The 16495-nt window shown below is 37.7% G+C and overlaps 1 protein-coding gene and 1 pseudogene across 4 annotated transcripts in view; both read right to left on the bottom strand.

Annotated features, from left to right (window-relative positions):
* Window positions 1-16495, bottom strand: part of CNKSR2 (connector enhancer of kinase suppressor of Ras 2) — a 296606-nt gene that overhangs the window by 163474 nt on the left and 116637 nt on the right. For all 4 annotated transcript variants that reach the window (XM_075539028.1, XM_075539029.1, XM_075539030.1 and 1 more), the window contains exon 6: window positions 2166-2285. In XM_075539028.1, coding sequence (XP_075395143.1) covers window positions 2166-2285 — 120 coding nt within the window. The remainder of the gene's footprint in view (window positions 1-2165; window positions 2286-16495) is intronic.
* LOC142435116 (U1 spliceosomal RNA) lies at window positions 3325-3472 on the bottom strand (annotated as a pseudogene).

Here is a 16495-nt window from a genome sequence, read left to right as displayed (position 1 = left end):
CCAATGACATCATTGAAAGTTGGAGGGGATAAAATGACACCTTTGAATACCATTATCCTTAAAAGCACAGATTCCTAGAACTAGAAGGGACTTTAAAGGGAGATCTATTTCTAGTCCACCTAGAGATGGCACTGAAGAAAAGCTTCCCATCTACTTCCTACAATCAGCTATTGAAAACCCTGAAAAACCTGATTCTACACTGATATACATGGGGTCACCGTGAGTAAGAAATGACTCGGTGGAAACTGTTTTTGAGTTTTCAAGCCACCCTTCCTGCCCCTTCCCCCCCCTTTTAAAAACAATTTATTAGGGGCTCATACAACTCTTATCACAGTCCATACATATACATACATCAATTGTATAAAGCACATCTGTACATTCTTTGCCCTAATCATTTTCTTTTTTTTCTCCTCTTTTCTTTTTTTACATTTTATTAGGGGCTCATACAACTCTTATTGCCCCTTTCCCTTTTACAGATGAAAATATCGATGTCAAAGGTTACATTTACAACCCCCACCCCAACACACTAAGGGCATGTAAGCAATTTGTGTGCCTCTGTTTTGACTCTTAGTCTATTAGTCACTAAATTTTCAATCTCTATATCATGCTCAGAGAAGCTTCTTTCCTTTTCAAGTACTAAAAGAGAATATGTAGAAAGAAAACACTTTAATATTATAGGTCGACAACTCTCACTGCCAACGAGTTAATGCCAATTTATGGAGACCCTATAGGACAGGGTAGAACTGCTCCTGTGAGCTTCCAAGACTGTACTCTTAACATGAGTATAGAGCCCCATCTTTCCCCTGAGAGGAGCTGCTGGTTTCAAACTGAACCATGAAACCACAGTGCAACCAGGGCTCCTCCTGCTATAGATGGAAGGATCTTTAAAGTAAAACTAAACGTAATGAAAGTAATAAAAAGTACTAAGAATTTAAAATCATAATTACTTCCAATGAGTTTATAAATGTTAGAAATAATCTCTTAAAATGAATCAAAATGATATATAATAGTTATACACTATGATGATAGCATGCTGGCTATGTTTGACAGGCTGATTTCCACCAATCCAGGAAAATACCCTTAAAAGCCACATTCACTAGCACTATGAACTAAAGATGCCCATAAAGAGATTGCCAAATATCGAGAGTCAAGTTAAAATGACTTTATAGAGCAGACAGCTTCAGACCTAAAAATCACTGGTCACCAATTACTGAGGATTTTGCCATCTGTGGCTGTTGGAAGAAAAAAATTCACATCAACCGTTAAACATGGTTGGTGATCCTTAAGAACATACTGCCTGAATTCGGTTATTTATGTTAAGTTCCCAGATTTCTGTTTTCTAAATAGTATTAATGGATCCCGTGGAAAAATCCAGTTACAAGGAGAAAGCAGACACTGAAGCACGAAGCTAACCTGGAATAACTATGGAAGAAAGATGATCTTGAACCAGTTTGTTGCTGTTGGTTTTTGTCTCTCTTTCTCCCACTTTAACATCAATTTTACAGGCTTTTGTGGGGACTAGAAGCTTATTTGAAAACAGAACAAAACAAAAACCTCTCCCTTGGGTTAAATTTAGAAGCAATATACTTTTTAATCAGGTGAACAATATACAGAAGATGATTATCTTATTACATAATACAAGTAAAAATAGAATGCATGGATGTAAGCCTATTATTGGCGCTATCCACTTGCTTGTTTGCCCTTAAAAAGAATAGCTATGAGTTATAAAGAATATGAGTTTTGTTTTGCTTACTCACCCCAGGAGAAAAAAGAGCTATTAAAATCAGAACAAACTAAAGCAAAACAAACAAACAAGACACCCCCGTGCGTGGTGCTTCGGTAGAAAGCAATGTGGTGTTTATCAGCAGACTTGAATTTGCTTTAAAATTTAAGTATCACTTTGGTGAGGGGGATAGAAAAATGCAAGAAAGCTAAATTATCACCATGGTAAACAGGGTAATTCAACATGCACCATTTCCATTTTCATTTATCTTCCTAAAACATCTTATCATGAAAACTCGCACTACCTTAACTCCCTAAAGAGAAATATAAATCTGCTCAGTGAGTGTTAAAATTCACAGATTGACGTATTTGGAGGTTGCTTTGCCCATGTCATTAACTGTCTCCTGATGGATGACGACATTGATAAAAATGGTATCTCTTACCAGGCCTTCACTTGGCTTGATGTTTGCCAGCTGAATCACTTCCAGGTGGGCAGATTGTGAAACCAGAGGATCTGATGACAGGGATATGATGTGATCACAGACTCCAGAAAGAGTTTTACACTGGAAACAAGAAGGAAAAAGAATGGTAACCACATGTTATAAGTATCGCACAAATCACTTTTTGTTATACGTTTTTTTTCCGGGTTTTTTTGCAAGGAACAATAAAAGCCCTAACAGTTAATTCCAACACGCTATAGAGCAGAGTAGAACTGCTTCAGAGGGTTTCCAAGGATGTAATCATTATGGAGGCTGATTCCACATCTTTCTTCCATGGAATAGCTGGTGTTTTCAAACTGATGCACTTTCAGATAGCAGTCCAATGCTTAACCCATTGTGCCATGAGGGCGCATTAAAAGCAGCAGAAGAAAATAATTGCTATTTCTATAAAATCAAGTTACTACGCAAAAAAAGGTGCTCAGGTGAAGCATGCACACATATACAAGGGGTTAGCCCCCCAAAACCAGAATCCCACCCTACCAGCTATGTACTTAATTTTTTTAACGAAACACCCTCATCAACACACTGTTCTCATAAATTGGCCACCACCAAAAATGAGGAGACAGCGAAACTGCATTTTCACTGTGAACAGAGAGAACCTTCCCAGGTGATGCCACCGAGTGTTTTAACTCAGAGTGAGTTGGTGGATGCTTGCCTAGTGGGAGAACATGTGTACTACGAAAGCTCTGCTCGGTGCAATTTCAGGTTTTTGTTTTGTTTTTAAATCTTTTTATTGGGGCTCATAAGGCTCTTATCACAGTCTGTACATACATCAATTGAGCAAAGCACCCTTATACATTCGTTGCATTCATCATTCTCATAATTCACCTTCCACTTGGGCAATTCCAGTTTTTTGGGGTACCGACTCATATAAATCTTATTGTGGCTTGTTATTAGGTGTCAAGTCAATATGGACTCATAGCAACCCTCTGTGTGTGTACACCAGAAAGAAGCGCTGTCTGGTTCTACACCATCCTTATAATTGTTATGTGTGAGCCCATTGTTGCAGCCACTGTATCAATCCATCTATCGTCTTGAGGATCTCTTTCTGTTTTTCTTAACCTCTCCGTACTTTATCAAGCATCATGGCTTTTTTTTTTTTCAGGGGAGAGCGGGAACGCAGTCCCCCACTACCACAAATTATGCAGTGGAGTTTCCCACATTTGGGAAAATCGCAGGGGTCAGCACATCCGGAGTGCAATGGGTGAGCCTCTCGCCCTGGGAAAACCACCTTCGTGCCAGGTAAGTATGCGTCATGCCTTCTTTAGAGACTGGTTTCATGAGCTAACATACCGAAATACATGAGATGCAATGTTGCCATCCTGGCTTCTTAGGAGATTCCTGGCTGTACTTCATCCAAGGTAGACTTTTCTGTTCACCTTATAATTATTATTATTATTGCTTCTAACCTCTAAAAATAGATATTAGCATGATACCAATACTTGTGAAAGTACATGAACTAATAGTCATTATTTTGCCACCATTTGCTGGTGACTTAAAGCAAGTTTTTTATCCTAGAATCTCAGTTCCCTCATGTAGAAAATGGATAGTAAAAATTATTTCATAAAATTTCCATAATAAGTCACATTAACAATAAAAACTTACTGCCATGGAGTCAATTCTGACTTACAACAACCCTATAGGACAGGGTAGATCTCCCCCTGTGGGTTTCTGAGATGGTAACTCTTTAGGGGAAAAGAAAGCCTCATCCTTCTCCCACAGAGTGGTTGGTGGGTTCGAACACGGCCTTGTAGCAGCCCAATGAGTAACCACACCACCACCAAATCAAGAAAATGTGTTTTAAAAAGAGCTCAATATGGCTCTTATGCAAAGACCACACTAAATAAATGCTTATATTCTCCTCGGTTTTTCTACATTCAGAGGACTCAGTCATTACTCATGGATGAATTATTTTTTCTCATTTCTGTTGTTGATCAGTAATCTCATTGCCCAGTCTACCTATATGATCATGATGAACAGGTTATATCTATTTCTTATCTGATGTTCAAGTCTTGATACTTTCAGAAACCAGTAAGTATCTAAAAGTACCAACAAGAAGACCATACTTTAGAAACAGGGAGCCTTATGTTCTGCTGTTGTCTCCTTGAAATTCTTAGTCATTTTGGAACATGAGGCTCCAAATTTTCATTTTTCATCAGGGCTCACAAATGATGTAGCTCACTGGGACCCTATCTCTCCTCTCCTCTCTGTCTCTCTGTCTCTCTGTCTCTCTGTCTCTCTGTCTCTCTCTCTCTGTCTCTCTCTCTCTCTCTCTCTCTCTCTCTCTCTCTCTCTCTCTCTCTCTCTCTCTCTCTATATATATATATATATATATATATATCCCAATGTAAGTGCATTACAACATTCAAACTTCATGTAACACACTGGTATTAAGCAACATTATCTCTCCTGTTTGGGTATTGGTAACACTTAGAATTAGGATAAAAGGAGAAATGGCAGAAATAATAGACTGTAGACTTTTATTTTAAAAAGAAAAAGAAATACCAATCAATCCAACATATTAAATTACAAATTTTTTCAGAGTTCTCTTCTTGAATGACTTTGTTTATAAATACCTGCTATGGGAATACAAAACAGGAGTAAAATATTGGCTTTACCATCAAAAGTTATCAATATTGAATAGATTAAAGATCCAAATAAACAAAAAGCAAGAGTTAGAACCAAAACTATGAGAACCTTGCTGGTCTGCTTCTGAGATAATGTACTAGAAACTTTAAACTGCAGCAATTGCCACAGGAATAAACTAGTCAATTCTAGGAGGAGTATAAAATGTTCTTGCTTTATATGCTAATTTTATACTCATCACTATATAATATATCAAGCCACCGCAGGAAACTACATTGAGTATTATGGCAAAGTTCTAACAAAGTTATTTAACGCACACTTGTAAAACCGTTAATTTGTTCAATTCTGTTCATTCAGTGAAATTATGTTATTTAAAACATAAGTATCAATTGCTACTGCGTGTTCTAGGAAAAGAAAACTCATATGCCAAAATACATCCTTTATTATTATAATTTATTATCACACAAATAATACTAGATAACATTTACAGAACATCTACCATATATCTGTCAGAATGGTAAGTACTTTATATTCATTATCTCCCTTATTTTTATAACAACTTCCTGAAACAAGTGTTACCTGGGCCAGTTTACCAGACGAGAGAGCAAAGTTAAAGAAATAGAGCAAGGGGTCATTGACTAGGAAGAAGAAGGAGGGTTAGAACTGAGAGTGTGAAAGCCCTGGCTCTATGGGGCAAACTAAAAGCAATTTTAGCAGCAAAAGGCCAACTGTACTCTACCTAGTAGCTAACTAGCAGAAAGGAGGTTTCTGTTTTGTTTTGCATGTGGTAAATTGTAATATTTACATCAAAGGATTGTAAATTCTACTTTTGTTTCTACAAACGGAAGGGAAAAAATGGAACAAAAATTAAAACACAGTAAATAACCTGTCTTTACCACAATTAGGGAACATAAAATGACAAAGAGTATTAAAACTGGCTCTTTTGATTCTGTTAGAAACTACTCACAATGGTTTAAAGGTTTAATGACTGAATAACAATGAGACAAGGTTAGCTATAATTTTAAGAATCTTTCAAAACTGAAGATAGACATGTCCTACACTTAATGATGCTGTGTGACTTTTTTAAATATATTGGGCTGTTGTTAGGTGCCATCCAGTTGATTCTGACCCATCGTGGCCCTTTGCCCAACAGAATGAAACACTGCCCAGGCCTGTGCCATCTTCTCAACTGTTTCTCTGCCTGAGCCCATTTATTACAGCCGGGTTGTCACTCCATCTAGTGGAGGGCCTTCCTTTGTTCCGCCGCCCTTCCACTTTACCAAGCATGATGTCCTTCTCCAGGGACTGCTCTCTCCTGACAACATGTCCAAAGTATGAGAGACGATGCCGCGTCACCCTGGCTTCTAAGGAGCCCTCTGGTCATACTTGTTCCAAGACAGATTTGTAATACTGTATCAGCTTTCTTTCAGTATCTCTAAATTTATCAGATAATTTTTAGACAAATATTTTAAGTTTAACTATTGCATGAAAACATGAAACATTGAATGTATTCTAAGTGATAAGGCAAGGGATAGGAAAGTGGTCTTCTAGTAGCCTCAAAATATGCTCAGGCATGATAGACTTACTTACAATATTTCTACTTATGTGTTTCAATATAAGTTGAGTAACAGTTCAGCTATTCTTCAGAGAGAACTTAAGCAAATAAATGGAAATATATGATATCTATCATATGCACAGATCCGACCTACCCTGATGAAGAGGGATGATACACCAGAGGGCAAGAGCCTTGGAGGCCTCTTGGAATTCTGCCTACCACAGATAGAGAAGCATCAACATAACGAGTAAAGAGAAAGTTGCTGAAATGATACATCTGAAGTTTACAATCTTAAAATTCGATCATGATCTTCTAGGGAGGCATCTAAAAGGAACAGTGGTTACATGTTGAGCTACTAATTATAAGGTCAGCAGTTTGAAACCACCAGCCACTCTGAGGGAGAAAGATGAGTCTTTCTATCCCCATGAAGTTACAGTCTTGAAAACTCACAGAGGCAGGTCTACCCTTTCCTATAGAGTTGCTAAGTGTTGGCATCAATGTAATCAATGCATTTTGGTTTTTGAGGGGGTTTAGAGAGGCAGGTATCATGATTAGGCATTTTACCACATACTAGTTGCAGGATCTCAGGCAAGTTACTTGATCCCTTTGTGTCTGTTTCCTTATTCACAGAATTGGGATAAATTGGTATCTATTTCACAGCAATGTGAATAGCGAATGAATAATGTAGACCGAGAGCTCAATATATTCCAAGTATTCTTCTAAGCCTCTATGTATTAAATAATGCAATCCTCACAACCGCCCTAAAATGGACATTGTTCTTTATCTTTGTTGTACAGAAGAGGGAACCGAGTCATCAAGGTTATTTCAAAAACAACTTGATCCTGGTTGCACCGCTTTTAAACGGCAGTACCAAGTTATACTTAGGCAGTTTTGCATGTTTTCATTCTTGTCAGTTATTTTTATACCTAGAGAGCCAAACTTAGTGAGAAGCCATTATCAACTACACTGATATCAAAAATACCAATCAAAACGAGAGAAAGTCAGTCCTAAATCTGCACCCGCTTTGATGAGCAACACATGGAATCAAGATCTGTGCAACTTCCCGACTTTCCTGAGAGATTGGGCAACTGTATCTCTGTTCCATGAGGGGGCTTCAACAGTTCATAGCACAATGGAATTCAAGGAGATTGGAATTTGCCTGTGAAGTTTTTGAAGCCTCCTTGTGTGTTCCTGCTGTTTCGTCTACAGGAAGCAAAGCTATGCAGGCTCCCCGAGGAGAGGAATGTGTAGTTGGCAGAGGGCAAGCTACTTTCCAGGCTGAAGAATAACAAGGATCTGGACATACCAGAAGCTCGCCTAAGATAAAGGTTAGTAGAAAGACTATTTCATTAGCTTTGTGTTTTACATTCAAGTAGTGTTATGATGATGAGCTCCAGAAAATTCTGTTGCTATATATACTTTATGGCCACAGGGAACAATGGGACTTGGAGGCAATTTTTTTTCACTTATAGTGGAGAAATTAGAGGCTGTTACGTGTGGTTTTCTGAAGAGACATGCTAAATTTAGATCGCCAGTTAGGAACTTATTGGTTCTCAGCTCCACAGGCATCCTTCAGTCCTTGCTTCTTGACAATGGACCAGACTCATTCTCCGTTACAGCGAGCACCAAAACTCACTGCCACCAAGTCATTTCCAACTCAAAGCAACTCTATAGGACAGTGTAGAACTGACTGCCCCTGTGAGTTTCCAAGACGAACTCTTCACAGAAGTAGAAAGCCTCATCTTTCTCCCATGGACCAGCTGGGAGGTCCAAACTGCTCTCCTTGTGGTTAGCCGCCCAACACATAAACACTACACAATCAGGGCTCCTGCTTACAGTGAGTGTGGTGTTATGCTTTGGTCAGTAGAGGGAGCTGGAAGAACATTGCAGGAGAAGGGGCTTCTCTCCAAGGTTCCCTGGGTGCTGGTTTTCTGTCTTTCTCCTCCTGCTCCAAGATCCATAAAGCCAGATATACACACACAGACCGAGCAGCTCCTCAGTAAACTGTGGCCTTGGCCCAGAATCACTGATTACCATCCTGTGACCTTTCCCATATAGACATCATGTTTTAAAGGCCACAATGGCACCCAACGCTCTGTGAGGTTTTTTGGGTTTTTATTTTTGCTTGTTTATTAGGTGCTATTGAGTCAGTTCTGAAACACTGCCCAGACCTGTGACATCCTCACAAATGGTTTTATGTTTGAGCCCAATGCCATAGCCACTATGTCAATCCATCTTGTCCAGGTCCTTTCTCTTTATCTTTTTCCCTCCACTTTTCCAAGCATAATGTCCTTCTCTAGGGACTGGTCTTCTCTCTTGACTAAGTCTCACCATCATTGCCTCGAAGGAGCACTCTGGCCTCAACTTCTTCTAAGACAGATGTGTTTGTTCTATGGCAGTCCATGGTACTTTCAATATTGTTTTCCAGCATCACATTGCAAATGCATCGATTCTTCTTCAGTCTTCCTTATTCAATGTCCAACTTTCACGTGCATATGAGGCAATTAAACTAAAACATTGGGTCAGGCCCACTTTAGTAACATCCTTGCTTTACAAGACTTTAAAGAAGTCTTGTACAGAAGGTTTACCTAAAGCAATGCATCTTTTGAGCTCCTGATTGCTGTTTCCACGAGCACTGATTATAGATCCAAGCAAGATGAAATCCTGGACTTCAAACTTTTTCTCCACTCATCATGAATTTTCCTACTGGTCCAGTTGTCAGGATTTTGGTTTTCTTTACACTGAGTTGCAATCCAAAGTGAAGGCTGCAATCATTGATCTTCATGAGCAAGTGCTTCGGATGCTCACTTTCAGCAAACAACTTTGTTTCATCTGCATATCAAAGGTTGTAAATAAGCCTTGCTCCAATCCTAATACTACATTCTTCTTCATGTAATTCAACTTCTCTGATTATTTGCTCAGCATACAGATTGAGCAAGTTTGGTAAGAGGATACAATCTTTAAACACACCTTTCCTGATTTTAATCCATACAGTATTCCATATTCTGTTTGCACAACTGCCTCTTCATCCATGTACAAATTCCAAATGAGCACACGGAAGTGTTCTGGAGCTCCCATTTTTTCCAAGGTTATCTATAGCTTTTTGTAATCCATACAGTTGAATGTCTTTGCATAGTCTACAAAACACAAGTAAATATCTTTCTCGTTCCACATCCACTTCTGAATCAGGCCTGAACCTCTGGCAGCTCCCTATCAATGTACTACTGTAATTGTTGTTGGATGACCTTCCGAAAAAAATTTACTGGCATGTGATACTAATGATATTGTTCTATAATTTGAGCATTCTGGTAGGTCACCTATCTTTGGAATGGATCTCTTCCAGTCAGTTGGTCAAGTGGCTGTCTTCCACATTTCCTGCCATAGATGAGTTAGTGCTTTCCAGCGCTTCATTGTTTGTTGAAATATTTCAACACGCACCCTTCCATCAATTCCCTGACTCTTGTTTTTGGCCAATGCTTTCAATTCAGTGCAGTTTATGCTTCTTCTTTAATACCATTGCTATTATGCTACCTCCTGAAATGGTGGGCTGTCGACTAGTTTTTTTGTTATTATTTTTATTTTTTGGTACAGTGACTCTGTGTATTCTTTTCCAGCTTCTTTTGAAGCTTCCTCCATCTATGAAGAAGTCGTTTGTCTTGCAAAATTCTATCATGTGATCTTCAGCTCCATTTCTATCACCAAGGCCAAATTTTCCAATGAGTTTGTTTCCAACTTTTGCATTCCAATCACCAATAATGATCAATGAATCCAAACTGCATGCTTGCTCAACTTCAAGCTGAAGATGTTGGTAGAATTGTTCAATTTCTTCATCACTAGTTATAGTGGTTGGTGCATAAAACTGAATAGTTGTATCGATTAGATGTCCTTGAGTGGGGATAGGTACAACTCTATCACTGACAGCATTACACCTCAAGATAAATTTTGAAAAGTCCTTTTTGATGCTATTCTTCTTGATTGTGTCGTTCCCAGAAGAGTTCACCATATGATTTTCTGACGGATAACGGCCAATGCCAGTCCATTTCAGCTCACTAATGCCTACGATATAGATCTTTATCAATTTCATTTCATTGCCGATGCCTTCAGATTTGCCTGGATTCAACTTGGTGTATTTCAATTTCTGACTACTAGTAGATGTTACAGCTCTTTCTGCACTCCCACAGACTTGACTCCATCCATATCACTGTTGTCTGACTGGGAGAAGGTAGCTCTTCTTTAGTCATATTTTGAGTGTCTTCCAATATGAAGGTTTCAGCTCCTGGTACTCTCTGTGACAATCTTCTGCTCTATTCGTTTGGCCTTCAGTATCTGACAAGGCTCCAATTCTCTGCACCAGGTTTTCAGTGGCTAATTCCTCCAAAATGGACAGCCTCTTCCTTCTTTGTGGTCTGTTCTTAGTCTGGAAGCTCTGCTGCATCCGGTTCACATTGGGTGACCCTGCTGGTATTTGAAATACCAGTGACAGAGCTTCCAAGAGCACAGCACTGCACAAGCCACCACAGTATGTCAAACTGACAGACAAGGGGTGAATTATGGCATTTAGACTTTACAAATAACAGATATTCAGTCCCCTCATTTAATCAGTTTTCTTTTTAGCTTGCTCATAGCTACTAATTGTCAGAATGGTGAGGCGAAGCCAGTTCTTATTCTAAAAATGGCACTGCATGGCTATGCCTCACTTGACTCCACAAAAAAAAGAATATTTCTTCAGGATAAGGATCACGTCCCCAGAAGGTATCAGAATAGACAAGTACTTTGTAATGTATAATGTGTTCAGCAAGGTAATGCTAGCCAGAACATCCATGTCAACATGCCAAGTTACATACTGTCTCTCTAAATCATGATAGGAAACACTAAAACTGAATATTAAAAAATTTATGTATGGTCAAATTTCCTTTAGTATATCCACATTGTCTTCTGGTCCCAGGAAAGACAAAACAGATTGTGCTTCCATCATATGATGTCTACATTTTTTTCTCTACTGTTCCTGCATGGGAAAATGTGTGTGAACAAATTAATTTGCAGTTAAATATAATTCACAAAGCAATCAACAACCAAAGTGTCAAATACTTGAAGACAATCTAAAACTCCTCAAGAAGACAATATCTAGTTCAGCAATAGTATGGGCATGTCACTTCAAGATGATCACAGTGATAGTGAAAGGGGACTCAAGAGAATGAAGCAAGGAGGACTTCAAAAGGGAGGAAGGAAAAGTTGTTAAAACATCTTGCCACGTTCTAGCTATAAAACTTGGTATTAGAATTCATGTTTTAATTGGCTTGGTCATACTTTTTTATGCTCAAATGCCACAGTGTCAACCAAAAGGTCATTCATATGAAAAAAAATCCATTGGTAATTGACCTAAGACCATGGTTTTAAGAGAAGAATAATCTAGGCTAAAATTGGCAAAAACTGACTTTCCACTGTACCACTGATCTTTTTATGGACTTTCAAGTTACCCTAGTTCCTTAAATATATCCTCAAGTCTGGAGTAATTAGGAGATAAAACTATGCTTATATAAATGATATGCTGGATGGCAAGCCTTAACATGAACGATTTCTTCTCTCCTCTAGGACCCTCTCATCTAATTGTTGGCTCGGTGCAGTTGGAGTCATTTCTAGTCTGGACCGCACAGATGGTACAATAATCTTAGCCCAGATGGAGTTGAGGAGTAAAGAACTAAAATTTAAAGACAGGAAAAAATTACACATGTTTATTAAATAAAACAAATACTTAACATGCCAAAACAAGCCTACTTCATCATCAAACCCAAATACAGGAAAAAAACAAGCTTGGAGAAGCTAGAGCAAGAGAAAATATTTGTACTTTGTAAAGTACTGTAAAAACTAAAAGCCAATCCTAACACAGCAATATACAGTGGACATTGGCTGTACTTAATGCTTGCATTATCTTTACGAGAAGAAGAAGAGCCTTGTACTATACCACACTGTTGGCTTAGGCGGATTTGAGCTCAAGACCATCTGATGTAAACAGTGTGACTTTCATGGTTGGTCTTGGCATGGGATTTCCATGAGTTTCTCAATGCCAACACAGGCTTCAGGATCACCAAGAAGCGCAACAGGGCTACAGCGCAGAGTTAAGTCTGTGAAATCACAAGCTCTGAAATGCCTTCTCAGGAGTGATTCCCTCTCCCGTTTCCAAGGCTGCGATGAAAGGTGGGAGTGAGAATACAGTAGGGTGAGGGGCTGAAGGGAAATGCAGATTCACGGTCAATGAATAACTACATACCCACATAACACAGTCCTGTGTAGAGCACTAAAAGGTGGGCTAACAAGGAATCTGTAATCAGGGCCAAAGCATAGCTGAAGGGGAAATCAATATAGGTGACTCTAATAGAATTTATCTTCAGATGACAATCAATAATTTACAAAGGAATATATAAGATTGATTGCTTTGTTTTTCCTTTTATTCTTTATGGCTACACTCTGCTGTCTGCTCCATTATTGTTAATGGAAAATTCCAAGGAAACACAAGCCATTCAGTCTCCTTTTATTCATTCTCACATTTCTCTGTCCACCATCATAACCCTCTACTCCTAGGGAGTCTACAATGAGTTGAATAAACTAGATGGGAATGGGGTTTTTCCTCATTAACATTTGATTCATCATTAACAATATCTATTTTAAAAACAGTATTCAGCACTCATAATTTTTAGTCACTTCTTCATTGTTTGTTGTTTATATCCACTCCTTTGCTATCACAACTTTCCTATTCTGAATTCAAGTACTGCTGTATTTATTAGTGAATTCATGAGCTTCTTCCAACTTTTTTGTCAAAAAGATACTTTAGTGACTTTGCTGATGTAAAAATATTTTTGTTACTTCCCCACATGAATGATAATTCAGTTAAATATAATACTTTTGTTATTATTATTTTCCCTCAAAGACATAGATTGTGTTCCACTGTCTTCTGAGAGCCATCGTTTAGTTAATAAAATCTAATTTTTAATTTGAAGGAAAAATCATTATATCTTCCCACTGGCTGAATACAATCAGGGTTGCTTTTTTGCTATAGAAATTATAAAATTTTACCAAAACATATCCTGAAAGAATTTTTTCAATACAGTTTCTGATTTTCTTAACACACATTTCCCAATTGTATTTTTGTAAAACCTAATTTTTTTCATTTTTTGGCACTGAATCCACATATCATACTCCAATTTCTATTCTTAAATGTATCCATTATATCCTTTCTTTCCTATCATAGATTTCCTTGGTTTATCTACAATGAGTTAGGGGTGGGGTAACCATAATCTATCCTCTACAGATACAATTTTCTCATAAGTTTCATCTTTCTACTAATTTTTATAGTTTATCTTATATCTTATCACACCACTGTTTTGTAATATCTGTAATTTATTGCTTTCCGCATGATTCCGTTTCTTTTCCCATGTTCTTAATTAAAATTTTTAACTTAATTTTTCACTCCATTAAATTGGTCTTATCCTCAATATTTTTTAATATAGGCAATTTTTGGACTCTTATTGAAAACATTAAACAAATGTTTATAATAAAATTTCATTAAAATAATTTCTCGTAATATATATAAGGATATGTACTCTTCTGTTTCCTATGCTTTTTGTTCATTCATCCTTCAATAGAGGCCTACTTTACAGAAAGGACATACAACCTCATAATTGTCCTCAGGTCTCTAAATCTGCTTGCCAAGATGTTGAAAAGCACTCTGATGTTTTCCATGCCTTGTGGACTTGCTAAGCTATAAGAGGCCTTTATTAGAATGGTCTATTTTCTCTTGAAAATTGCCTTTCCCGTCATCTAGTCTACTGGTGGCTGGTCAGTTTGTCATACTGTGGTGGCTCACAATATTGCTGTGATTCTTGAAGTTCTGCCACAGCACTTAAAATATCAGCAGATTCACCCACAGTGGGCAGGTTTCATTGGAGCTTCTTAACTAAGGCAGATTGGGAACAAGTAGGTTACTTCTGAAAAGTTAGCCACTGAAAACGAGATGAATTACAGTGGAACATTGTCTGATAAAGTTCCGGATGATGCGTTCTTTAGGTTAGAAGGTACTTAAAATATGATTGGGGAAGAGCTGCCACCTTAAAATAGGGCCATTATCAACAATATGGATGAAGCAAAGGTTTCAGAACCTTTACTTGCTGATGTAGCATGACTCAAAATGAGAAGAAACAGCTGCAAACATCTATTACTATTTAGAACATGGGATATATGAAGCATGTATTTAGAAAAATCATACATCATTAAAATGAAATTGAATTAATAAAGATCAATCATCTAAGCATTCGCGAGCTGAAATTAACTGGTATTAGATATTTTGAATTGAACATATGGTAGGTCATATTGTATGGTCTACTATGCTGGAATTAAAAATGAAAAGTTGAATACTGTTGCATTCCTTGTTAACAAAAACACATCAAGAACTATCTTGAAGTACAACCTTGTCAGTGATAGGATAATATCCATATGCCTCCAACAAAGGCCAGTTAATACAAGTATTATTCAAATATGCACTCCAACTTCTAATACCAATAATGGGGCAACTGAAGATCTTTACCAACTTCTCCAGTAAGAATAAGAAATTGATCAAACATGGAATTGAGATACATACCAATCAAGGAATTGGAATGAGAAAGCTGGAAACAGAGAAGCAGGAAGAGCACTTGGAAAATATGGTCTTGACAGAAACAACACTGGCAATAACATGATAGACTTTTGCAAGACCCATGACTTGTTTATTGCAAATATCCAATGAAATCCAAAGGAACCAAAGAGATTACATAGGTAAGAAGAGATGATAAACTCAGTATGTTGTCAGAAAGGGGTTAAGGGCTGAACTGAAAACAACAAACAAACACAAAAGACCATCAATTTATCATATGCAAAGTGAAGTCAAAGAAAATTAAAACAAGTTCAAGAGAGCCAAAATCCAAATTTGAGTGTATCCCAAGTAAATAAAACCTTCTCAAGGTTTTATTTGGCACATTTAACGCTAGTGATTGAAGGCCAGATGAGTTTATGGAAAGACATCAAGGACATCCTACACGAGAAAAAAAAAGTTAAAAAGACAGGAGGGAAAGAAAAAATCAAAATGTATATCAGGTAAGACTTTGAAAAGGATGAAATGCTGAATTAAAAGAGCTGAACAGATGATTTCAAAAAGCAGCTCAAAAAGACAAAATACTATAATGACGTGTTCAAAGATTTGGAGCTAGACAATCCAAAGGGAAGAAAAATGTTTGCTATTTCTCAAGGTGAAAGAACTGAAGAAAAGTTCAAGCCTCAAAATACAATATTGCAGAATTCTGTAAGCAAAATAGCAAATGATGCACGAAGCATCTGAAGAAGATATAAGGGATACACAGAATCACTGCTTTTAAAAAAAGTGTTTAAAAAGTGGTCAATGTCCAAGAACTTTAGGAGGTAGCATATCATCAAGAACCACTGGTATTGAAAGACGTTGCTCCAGCTGCACTGAAGGCACTGACAAAGCACAAGCATTGCTTGAGAAATTGATAAGAGTACAATTTAAAAGATTTCAACAAATCCAGTGTTAGAGGTGCCAAGAAATTTGGAAGACTTGGCTAGCAGACTGAAAGAGAGCCACATAAGCCCATTTCAAAGGAAGGCAATTCAAAGGAATGTAGACATTATTTGCAGCAGTGCATCCACAGGGAGGTGTTAGGAATCCAAGCCAAATTTAGAAGAGGACTTGGAATATGGAATATTATTGCTGACATCAGAAGGACCTTGGCTGAAAGCAGAGAATACCAGAAAGATGTTTATTTGTTGCAATGCAGTGAATTTAATTTGGCTTTTATAGTCATAGCCTTTGTTACTCCCACCAAATGACTTTTGTTCTCCTGCTGAGTCTGGTAAGAAGGTGGAGGAATATATTAATTGGATTCTATGATTCAGCAGAGAATGACTGTTAAGAGATTTAACTGTGATTGTCATCCTGCTGGGTATAAAATCAGTTCTCTCAGAATCAGGAGGGAGATCCCACTTCTAACAGAGAAGAGCTGGAAGTAGTGTATACATTGGACCTCAAGATATCTGCACATTGATCTCCTTGATCTAGAAGACAGTTATGGTACCAGAGAAGTGGCAG

This window comes from Tenrec ecaudatus, chromosome X (genome assembly GCF_050624435.1).
Source record: "Tenrec ecaudatus isolate mTenEca1 chromosome X, mTenEca1.hap1, whole genome shotgun sequence".
Classification (NCBI taxonomy): Eukaryota; Metazoa; Chordata; class Mammalia; order Afrosoricida; family Tenrecidae; genus Tenrec; species Tenrec ecaudatus.
Note: the sequence above shows the minus strand (reverse complement) of the source record. Positions and strands in the feature narration are given on the sequence as shown.